This window comes from Dysidea avara, chromosome 8, assembly GCF_963678975.1.
Source record: "Dysidea avara chromosome 8, odDysAvar1.4, whole genome shotgun sequence".
Taxonomy (NCBI): Eukaryota; Metazoa; Porifera; class Demospongiae; order Dictyoceratida; family Dysideidae; genus Dysidea; species Dysidea avara.
This window is the reverse complement of record NC_089279.1, coordinates 27,750,346-27,762,043: the sequence shown is the minus strand read 5'-3', so window position 1 is coordinate 27,762,043 and position 11,698 is coordinate 27,750,346. Positions and strand designations below refer to the sequence as shown.

General features: G+C 38.2%; 1 protein-coding gene across 1 annotated transcript; it reads right to left on the bottom strand.

The window, feature by feature from the left end:
• Positions 1 to 140: 140 nt before the first annotated feature.
• On the bottom strand, positions 141 to 1,406 carry LOC136264905 (uncharacterized). The gene has a single exon (XM_066059671.1). The coding sequence runs from the start codon at positions 1,404 to 1,406 to the stop codon at positions 141 to 143; it is 1,266 nt and encodes a 421-aa protein (XP_065915743.1).
• Positions 1,407 to 11,698: the final 10,292 nt, after the last annotated feature.

Genomic DNA, 11,698 nt, shown 5'->3' with positions numbered 1-11,698 from the left:
CAGTAGATTCCTAACCCATTTATATAAACTAAATCCAAACTGGAAATCAATGCCCACAATTAAATCTACCATGCTATGCTATAAAAGCAAAGTATATAATTTGCCGATTGTGCCAAGGCTTTGAGGATGCCACATTTGCTTTATATGCTTCCAAATCTGAACTGTGGATCTTTTCCAAAATCATTTTCCAACTTTTCAATTATCATATCGGTAGTTACAAGGGTAGTCATTCGGTTTGGTGTTTCAACACCAAAGAATTTAGCCAAATTAAAATCACCAACTCCTAGCACACCAAGTACAAGATCAACTGCTCGTTCCCCATATAGCACTTGCTTCGGATGTGGTTCTCTCCCAGTTGTGATTCTAGTAATTTCCATAGCAGCATTTCTCAACTCAGTGCAGTTATAATTCTTCAGAATTTTGGTATTACCAAGACGAATCAGGTTCATCATGGTGATGGCAGCACAAGCATGACCCATAGCAGCACCTTCTTCACAAAGACTGGCCCATATACCATCAGCACCAGCACTAAGACAATCAAGTTGTGAAGCTGTTTGGAGATCCCACTTTTGGTGGATATGTACAAGAATCTTCCCATCTAACCAGCTGTTAGCTGTCATGATCCTCCTCACACTGGCTGTCCATGCCTCAAGCTCTTCGGGTAAATATTCTCCCATCGGATCTTCAAAGCAAAGACCAAAAGGTCGATATTCAACTGGAAACTTTGAAAGAAATTGAGCTACTTTGAGCATGCGCTTTGGAGCAGTACTCATGGTCACTGGAAAATCGCGAAAATTGAACAGAACGCGTGCCTTGGTGGAGATGTTGTCATACACCCATTTTTGGATTAGCTGCAGGTGACACATATCATCTGTTGTAAACTTTTTCTCCCACTCTATATCCTCGTTAGCTAGGTCCACCTCAAAAATTGTGTTGGGAATGCCAAAGTCGTGGTTCTTCTGCAGAGAAACTGGAATGGTCTCAGTATCACATTGTCCATCTTTAATTCCTTCAGTGATTTCAGAAAAAGAATAAAAATGAGTGAAATCTTCGTTATGATCTTTGAGGTACTGCACAAAGTCATCATCAACGCGGGTCATGTGAGAGAATGAGGCAATGATTACATCCTTGATGCCGACTTTCTTCACCTGCTCGAAGATGTCCAGCTTGTTCTGCAAGGTGTGGCTGCGCAGCTGGCCTACAGTACTCTCACGAATGGAGTTATCAAGCACGAAGAGATCCAGTTCTTTCAACCTCTCTCGTTTCTTGCGTTTAACTTCGTTTATGTCTGCTTCAACACGGGTAACCTCTGCTTCGATTTCCTGGTCCACATTATTATGTGCTGAGGCTGTAACTTGGTATCCGCTGCGGGTCTGCGTCCTTCGGCGTGACTGAGATGTTCCCATACTATTTCACTTCGCAGGAAGTAGCAAACACAAAATTAAAGATTACACTAATTACAATAGTTTTGCTAAATAGCTAGTTAGCGTGCGCCCGACCAGTGTAAATTATCCTCTTCATGATCAAAGGCATATACGTATGTGACTGGATCTCAGTGGCGTAGCTACCATTGAGGCAACCGAGGCAGCTGCCTCGGTAAAAAAAATGCTCAAAAATTCAGGCTGAGCACGAGCAGGCCTGAGTTTTGGCACCTTGAATATTCTACTCAAATGTTACTATACAGCATTACTGTACCACACACAATAGATCTATGGTTGTAGTACTAAGCAGGCCGGAGCCCATGGTGAGGACCACTTTTCAGCTACTTGAATTTGTATTCGGAAAAAGATCGAGATACTCTAATAGAGCAGTCATCGTAATGTACTCTAATAGAATATTCAGTGTAATATAGCCAGTACTCTTACACTGCTTGGTCTAAATCATTTACATTGTTAATTGTCTTTAAATTACTTTTCAAAAGTGTTCCAATGAATTAACTGCATGGCATTGCATAAAGCCCATTGATCATGCATGTATATCATGAAAGTAGCCTCCACATGCCATTTCAAAGCATATATTTTCAAAAATTTCCTCGAAGGAGCATGCCCCCAGACTCCCTAGCTTGACACATGCAATTGATTATTTCATGGAAGAGATATCTCTGACTTAAATATCATATCGGATCAATAAAAAGTATAGTGTGCATGACTATGACCTCTGTTGCAGTCCATGGATGGCCTGACCACTCAAAATATCTCCAGAGTAAGTCAGTTTTTTTTTGTGTTGAGTACAATTAAACTAGTCTAACAATTGAAGCATGGTGGTATACTGTTGCATTAACTAAGCTGGAGCATGACATGTAGAAAAGTACTCAGAGTCTTTTGAAACAATTTCTTCCATCCAACCAGAGAATCAACCTGCAAATGCTGTACCACCCATGCTTGAAAGTGTTTGTGAATCAGTTGAGTCACAAGCAGACCCTCTCAATTACGTCAATGTATAACTTACTTTGCCTCGGTAAAAATTTTTTTTCTGGCTACGCCACTGGATCTGCGAAAACCGTTCTTATCGCCCAAGACAGGAAGTTTGATTTTTTTTTTCCACAAGCACAAAGCTTAATGAATGCACAATCAAATTTCACTGTCACAGTAGACCAGAATAAAGTGGTCTGCTTTTGTTGGCTGCTTTTTTAAAGCACAGTGGCGAGTCGTACGAGTGATCTGGACGAGGGTGTGGAGTCTTGATGGAGTCCTGGCCAACCAGAAGATGGCTTAGTCTGGCGCCGCCCGCTCCTTCGCAAAAAGTAAGAGTCTGGTGAAATACAAATACTAAATCATTTCAAAAAGGAATTCAATTAGACAGCGCCCGTAATACTTGTTGCCTCAGATGATTGCACAAAAGCATTGTGTTGCCAAGGCGATTTCTGTGTGAACGTCATTGGCATGCATTAATTGGCTACCGCCGAATCTGGGCGGTAGAAATGATTTAGTATCTGTATTTCATCAGACGGGTATTGGTAAAACCGGGAGGGGAGAGGGAGATTTCTTGGTAAAACCGGGACCGGGATATTTTTGCATTAGTCTAAAGATGGTTTATTGATGCAGAAGAGCACTCATGCAAGTAGTCTCCTCTCCTTTAAAACATGAGGATAATATTATTATTAGGTCAATGAAACTTGATTAGCAGTTACGCGTCATCGCCCGCATGCTTTTGATACACCCGCATGGAATTTCATTATTGGTATTTCAGATCGAAATATATATAATAATAATAATAATAATGCTTTACAGAATAATAATTCTGAGGGTCTACCAGTGACCTACACTGATAGCCTAACATACATTAAAAAATAACTATACACTAACACTTACATACTTAGTTACAAGTGGTTAAAATTGTTAGATGCAGGATTCTTGGAACAACGGGAACAGGGACAAAGGTAATGGAAACACTGAACAGAGTTAATTGTCAAAGTTAGCTAGGAAATGATTCCATAAAAATTTCTTCAATTTTTGTTTTATTACAGTTAGTGATTGTGTATGATCAATTATTGGCAAAGAGTTCCATAGTCTAGGTAGGCGAAAAAAATAGGAGTTCATAGCTGCATTGGTATGGGCTGTCTTGTGGTGTAGTTTGATTCCAGAAGATCTAGTAGAACCAGTATTGAAGCTGACATAGTTCAGGATATTGCTTTTGACAAATCATTTCCATACTGGACATACGGCAGCTTCAAGAAGACCTCAACTCTTTATTTAATTAGACTATTAACAATCATCTGTCATTTAACCTCTCTAAATTCGTATTTATGAACTTCCATCATAAATTCAACTCTCAATACATCATAAATGACCATATAATCAATGAATCACCCAGTTACAAAGACCTAGGGATTATTTTCACTAACTCATTGTCATGGAGAAAGCATTATGAAATGATTTCCTCTAAAGCCTACAAGTCACTTGGACTGCTACGCAGAGTATTCAAGGATTCGCATTGTCCTCAGGCTAGAAAATCCCTATACATTTCATTAGTGAGATCTAAATTGCTATACTGCTCCACATTGTGGAGACCTTATTTGTTGAAAGACATAGAATTAATTGAGAAAGTACAAAGGCGTGCTACTAAATTCATACTCTCTGATTACACTTCAGACTACAGGACTAGATTGACCCAACTAGGTATGTTGCCATTGATGTATATTTATGAAATATCTGACATCCTCTTTTTCATCAAAACACTTAAAACTCCTACAGATAAGTTCACTTTGTATCGTCTGCAAATTCGAGTAGTTGAGATATGATGGTAGATGGCAGATCATTTATAAAGATCAGGAAAAGCAAAGGACCCAGAATGCTTCCCTGGGGAACACCAGAGATTACAGGTAGGAAATCTGACAGGCGGTTTTCAACAGAGATATATATACTGGGATCTGTTACTTAAATAGCTGTTAAACCAGTTCCATAGAGTGCCTGTGATTCCTATGTTCCATAATGTAACCAATAATTCATTGTGTGGCACACTATCAAAGGCTTTCCTGAAGTCAATGTAGATGGTGTCTATTTCTTCCCTCGAAGTGATTAGCTGATGAAAGTAGATGAGAAGTTGTTGTTGAGTTGAAGCGTTACTTTGAAAACCAAATTGATGCGGAGTGATGGAGGGAGCTATTGTATTTATCACTTTGTCATAAACTAATCTTTCTAGCACTTTAGAGATGACACAAAGGAGTGAAATTGGTCGATAGCTGGCAACAGAAGTTTTGTCTCCAGATTTGAACACAGGAATTATTTTGTGTGTTTTCCATTCAGAGGGTAAGTTTCTGCTACGTAAGATACTCCAATAGAGCAGTCACTTTTACTCTAATAGAGCAATCAGCTATACTCTAATGGAAGAATCACTAGGGACCCGCCGATTATGCTGGCATAATTTTGAGCATAATAGGTACCTAAAAGCATTGAGCATAATGCCAGCATAATAGGTTAAATATTTATACGACAGTATAAATTCTTGCTGGAAAAATGGCAATTGCAAAATAAGATCGATATACTCTAATAGAGCAGTCAGTAACTCTAATAGAACAATCATCACACTGACTGTTCTATTAGAGTATATCGATCGTTTCTCTTACATGCAGCAAGAATTTATTATTTGTGTTCCAGCCACCCATTTTTTCTTTCTATACAGTGTTAAACTAGTAGCAAAGCATATCAACTAAGGCATGAACATTGAGCATAATAGGTAAATATTGAGCATTAATTTAAGCATAATAGGTGAATTTTTGAGCGGTGCAGCATAGCATAATAGGTAAAATTATGAGCATAATCGGCGGGTCCCTAAGAATCACTTGTTATAGATTAGTAAGGTATTTATGCAAGAGTAATCAATGTAGATCTCACTGTTTTTGGCAGAAATCTTCATGTTTGGGATGTGTGTGTGCTTTTGGAAAAAATGAATAATGATTAATAACCACCCGCCTGCATCACGTTTTCAAAATTCTGAGTGAGAAACTGGCAATCAAGTTTCATTGGCCTTATACGAACTTACAAAAGATCGAGATAGTCTAATAGAGCAATCAGCTGGCCACTCTATAGAACAGTCTGTCTCTTAACAGTCTCATATTCTGTCTCTTAACTGCCACTAAATGCCAGTAGCTTGTTAATGTATTTTTTAATATTAACAAGGTGAAAAGTCTTAGTGCTTTCAAATTTAAAATCTTGCTGGATGGGAATCATGCTCCCAAAATGTCACCCATATCATTGTCTTTCCTTTTGTACCTGTACGCTTGATGTGATGACTTTCATTGCTATAAGTTTACCCAGACTCTTTGACCTGCTCCACTGATTTTATTCTACTGAGTGACTGTTGCTCTGGTTGTGTAGACAATTACTGGATTCAGATGGTGCGCGCACTTTCACAGTTAGCTATTGTCAGTTTATAAATTCAATAAATGTTTGGAGTTTGTACAGCAAGAAATTTTCTTTGTGGGTTAGCAATAAAAGTTTCTTAAATTATCAGACTGATGTGATTGATTGATTTATAAATTACCCTCTGAGTCTCTGACAATTGGCAACTACCATTCTTCCTTGTCAGAGCAACAAACAATACAGACAAAATTAATGAACATATAGCTAGCTAACAAGTACAAAACTTAACACACACATACAAAACAATTATACGTGGATACAAATGCAACAATTAACTTAAGGCAAATTATAAAAATGATTGAACAAATACACACAAAAAAATATTTTAAAAAACCAGCAAGAACAGATACAACAGAGATTGGTATGAAGTTGCCAGGATCGTCCAAATCATCATGCACCTTTATGAACTGGAGTATATGTGATCATGAGCACTTCCTGTCTGAAGGAACAACTCCACTCTGCAATGAACGTGAACAGTATAAGGTAGCCAATAGAGCAGCCTATTTCTTTCAGGAACCTAACGCCATCTGGACCTGTGACCTTCCTAGGGCAAGTTACTTTGTAAAAGTAACTAGTTACATATTACACATTACTTGCAACTGAACTATTTAGTTACAGTTACATATTACCCATAAAATAAAGTACGTATTATTGTATATAAGTTTTTTCTATGTAGTTGCAAATTTGTTAAATTCTTTTTGTACAGATCAGGCTTTACAGGCTCCTTGAGCCTTCTTTACCTGTAATACTAATACTAATACTAGTCTTCAGCTTACAACTAGGCCCTGGCATAGCTGTAAGCTGACCCTAACCCTAATGAACGTGAACAGTATAAGGTAGCCAATAGAGCAGCCTATTTCTTTCAGGAACCTAACGCCATCTGGACCTGTGGACTTCCTAGGGCAAGTTACTTTGTAAAAGTATAACTAGTTACATATTACATATTACTTGCAACTGAACTATTTAGTTACAGTTACATATTACCCATAAAATAAAGTAACTGTAATAATATTACATATTATATTACTTTGTGTCCACAGCCTTAAGCTGTCATGTGTGAAACTACCACCTTATCACGTTACATGATTGCGTTGTTGGACAATATGCAAATCTTGGTTATAAGTAAGAAGCTGGTGAATAAGCTTCATTCAGTAGGCCTCGTTACTTCGTTGTGGCTAGGCGTTACTCAGAGGATAACTAACGAGACTAGTAACTTCGTTACTTGTAGTAATAATATTACGTAATAGTAGACTCGTTCTATACAGTAACTATATTACTTATGTAACGCGTTACATTTGTAAGTTAAGTAACTTGCGTTATATTTCAGTATCTGTTTTAATAGCGTAATTCGTTATAATTATTACTTTGTTACCACAAAGTAATAATATTACGTAATGCGTTACATAAGTAAAACGCGTTACTCGCAACACTGCCTAGGATCCAGAGAGTTCAGATGAGAGAAGACCAAAGATTCATGCGGAAATCTCAGCAAAAGTGAATGGATTTATTAGTGTCACATGAAGAAGCATGGTATTGCAAAGTTGTCAGCTAGCAGATTGATGTGATGAAGTGACACATTACTGAATCATTCAATGCTGCTTTTTTGGTATCAATTCTTCCAATTATGTTTATATAATTATTACATGGCATATAGGAATGGAAATTTGTCCTAAAAGTCATGGTAGCTACACCAAGCCAATTAAGATAGATCATTTTCAGTCATCAGTGTTGCAGAGCAAGAATTGTCCACAGAAAGCTTCTTATGATGTAGTCATGCATATATAAAAGAGATTTCTGATAGTTATGTTCTTGGTCCTTTCCTTAAATAAAATGACATGAATCATTGTCTATATACATGCATTGGCCATATCTCTGGAATGCTTCAAGGTATCAAGTTAATATTTAACACAACATATAGATAAATATTCAGTGCCTTTTATTTTAGCTACAAAAGAGAAAAATTGACCATTGAGCCAAATTGAAAAAGGATGCATGCACCTAAAAAATCATGAATAGGGAATATTGTGGCAAATAGTGAACTTCACTACAAATTCTTAGTAATGTTCACTATTGGTGATCGTTCTCTTCCTAGCAATTATAGGCCTGTTTCATTAACATGTATCTGTTCAAAACTGTTAGAGCACATCGTTTATTCACATATTTACTCCCATTTTGCTAAATATAATCTTCTGTGTGATCAACAACATGGGTTTAGACAAGGTCGCTCATGTGAAACTCAGCTACTATTGACAATCAATGACTTTGCCGAAAGTTTAAATAACAATGATCAAACCGATGTCGTACTACTAGATTTTTCAAAGGCATTCGACAAAGTGTCCCATCAACACCTGTTCCATAAACTCCACCATTACGGTATCCGAGGTAATTTACTTGACTGGATTAAAGACTTTGTACTGCAGAGATCTCAGTGTGTGGTGGTTGAAGGTCAACAGAGCCACTTAACAGCAGTTACCTCTGGTGTTCCTCAAGGTACTGTCCTTGCTCCACTTTTGTTTCTCTGTTTCATAAATGATTTACCAAATAACATATCATCCAAAATCAAGTTATACGCTGACGATGTATTACTTTATGCCACCATTCGCACAGAACAGGACTGCAATCAGTTGCAGAAGGATTTAGATGTACTGGGAAAATGGGCAGACAATTAATGGTGTTTAACCCACAAAAATGCGAATTTCTTAGGATAGCTAACAAGAAACACACAATACTAGCTCAGTATAATGTTCAAAATAAACCAATCAAGGAAGTCAACCATGCCAAATACTTGGGTGTAACAATAAGCCAAAATCTATCCTGGTCAGAACGCATAAAACAAATAACTTCCAAGGCTAACAGAACTAAAGGTTTTCTTCAGCGTAACCTCCACAATTGTACACCAACAATTAAGGATAGGTTGTACAAAGCAATGGTTAAGCCAATTATAGAGTATGCAGCTGTTGTCTGGGCACCTCATACTAAGAGGGATATTGATATGATTGAGAGAACACAACGACAAGCAGCTAGATTTGTGACCAGCAACTACTCCCGTTACGCTAGTGTCACGCAAATGCTTACAGACCTTAATTGGCCTACACTTGCACGATGCAGAGATGAACTGAAAGCCATAATGATGTTTAAAATAATTAACCACCTTGTTGACATCCCAGTAAATCCGTTTCTGACATCCATATCCACTGTACATAGTACCAGAGGTCATAATATGAGATTTATGCAACCAATGACACGGATTGATTCTTATATGTACTCCTTTTTCCCTTCGGCAATCAAAATCTGGAATGATCTACCCCAAAATGTGATTGACTCCAATGATATTGATCAGTTCAAACAAAAACTAGCAATTATTTAATTTGTATACTTGTATGTATGTTGTGACCTGTGCACTATACTCTAATAGAGGTCTGCACAGTATTACCAATAATAATAATAATAATATTTGCCATGGTAGCTATTTACTACTCATTTTTACTGTTTGGTTTTCCAAATTTGGGTCACATTAAATGATGTCAATTCATCAGGATGGATTCTCATTTTGAGTTCTGTCCCCATGCACAGTCCCTGAAGTGATGCATGCCGATGTAAACACTATCAAACAGTACGATAGTACTGTTTAAGTAGGGATCGGGGTGGATTTGGCGCGCGCCTCAAATTTCGATCCCTCAAAAATCATCCTAGAAATATCTCACACAGCAAATAAACCTTTTACTAAAGAGTCTTCAAGTTTCTAACTTTATTTCTAGCGTTATATATCAGGAAACGACTAGAAAAGTGCTGGAATTTTATTTCTAAAAAATCGGTAAAACAGAAATTTTCGTCTGCCTGCCAGCCTGCCTGCCTGCCAGCCTGACCACATTCGCAAGGCTACAGGCCAAACGAAGCAGCGAAGGATCACCATTCTTTGCCACAATATTTAACTCGCTGCTGGGATGTGCCTTTTCGGGTTCCGACGAGTGTCTGCCTTCTGCGCTTTGCCTTTCCTTTTATCTTCAATTACGGATCGTCTTCTTCTTTTCCAGTCACGGAGGCGTTATCGACACTTTCCTTAGAGCAGCCGTATTCGGACGCCACAAAACTAATAACGGATTCCGTACTGTAAGGGCAAATAGATGCCTGTATAGCAACACTTGCAAAGCGATCAAACAGCCTAGTGAAGTAAGAACACACTGCCACGCCCTTATCAATCAGAGCGCGCGCTCGTACTTAACGATCAGTGGACCACGCCCATTATTAATGGTCCAGCTGTAACTAATTGTAGAAAAAAGGAGATAGAAACCCTGCATGCCTTTCAATTTAGTAATTGAGCAGCTTGCATAAAGCAAGCAGCAAGATCGAGATACTCTAATAGAGCAGTCAGTGCCAAAGATCAATAATAGCTATATACCTATACCAAAGAAAGTTAACAAACTAGTGAATTTAAAAATTGTTAATTTAGAAATGGAAGTAGGGATCAAGCGATAAAAACTACTGAAACAAGTGATTTGAATGATGGCAACTATTACAACATAGCTTTGTGGGGAAATCCCTACTTTGGCATTGAACATATATGGTGACGTGGTGAGATGCCAATGTAAGGATTTCCCCACAAAGCTATGTTGTAATAGTTGCCATCATTCAAATCACTTGTTTCAGTAGTTTTTATCGCTTGATCCCTACTTCCATTTCTAAATTAACAATTTTTAAATTCACTAGCATTCTATAAGTCCAATCCATTAGTGTTGGAGGTCAGACTCACTATTGTCCTTCTCATGCTATGGCTTGTTCCACTGATTTAATGGTGGTAGCTATACTGTATTAAATTTTAATGCATTAGCCTGGCAACATCTTAACCCCCAACACTAATGGATTGGACTTATAGAATAATATAGTGTTTACATCGGCATGCATCACTTCAGGGACTGTGCATGGGGACAGAACTCAAAATCAGAATTTTTCCCAAAGATAAATTTTGATTTAGTAGAACAATTAAGTATAGCAAAGCATGAGGTGGAGCAGGTCAAATACAGGCAATCCTGGTTTAAAAACTATCTAAAATGGAGGGAAACTTAGCTGTTGGCTACTTCTTCAGTGGATGATCTGGAAGGTAAGAAATTGCTGTAAAACGTGCGAAAATTTAGTATGCGTAGTTACCACCACTGGCCAGCTAGAACACTCTGAATCTCGATACTTTTATATTGGGCGATAAGACCAGTTTTCCCAGAGACAGTCACATATGGTGGCTGGAATCGCCAGGCCAGGCTGATACTTCTGTGTTGTCTCCAGTCACTGTACATCATGATGTGGAGAGGGATATTGTAGACTTGTGGAACTTGGGAAGTAGCTATCATTAATAATGACAGGAAGTTGTATGCTGAGTTGTCTGGGCAGTTAACAAATGCAGATAAGATGTTTGGGTGCCAATCTGTCAGTCCATCTTTGTTGATAAGTCGTCAGTTGGTGCTCACAGACGTGTTTATCTTTCTACTGTTGTGGCCACCTTGTTGTATGGGAGTGACACTTGGGTTGTGAAAGCAGGAGACTAGATCTAGAAGTGTTTCACAATCATTGTGTAAAGAGGATTTTGGAGGTTTTCTTGACAACAGTGGTGGGAACACCTTTCCTCTGAACATTTAGCTGTGGATTTTGGGGTGACTGATGGGGTTGGTAAGTTACTGGTGCAGCATCGTCTGTGCTGGTTAGGTCATATGGCAAGGATGAGTGATGATCACCTACCCAAGCAGGTGCTATTTAGCATAGATACATGTAACCATATCAAGGTGCTATAGATGTGTGTAGCTGTGGTGACATGCTGAACCATGAGTATTGAGAGAATCGGCTCACTA

Coding starts and splice junctions, on each gene's coding strand:
- LOC136264905 (XM_066059671.1), bottom strand. CDS start 1,406: ATGGGAACATCTCAGTCACGCCGAAGGACGCAGACCCGCAGCGGATAC.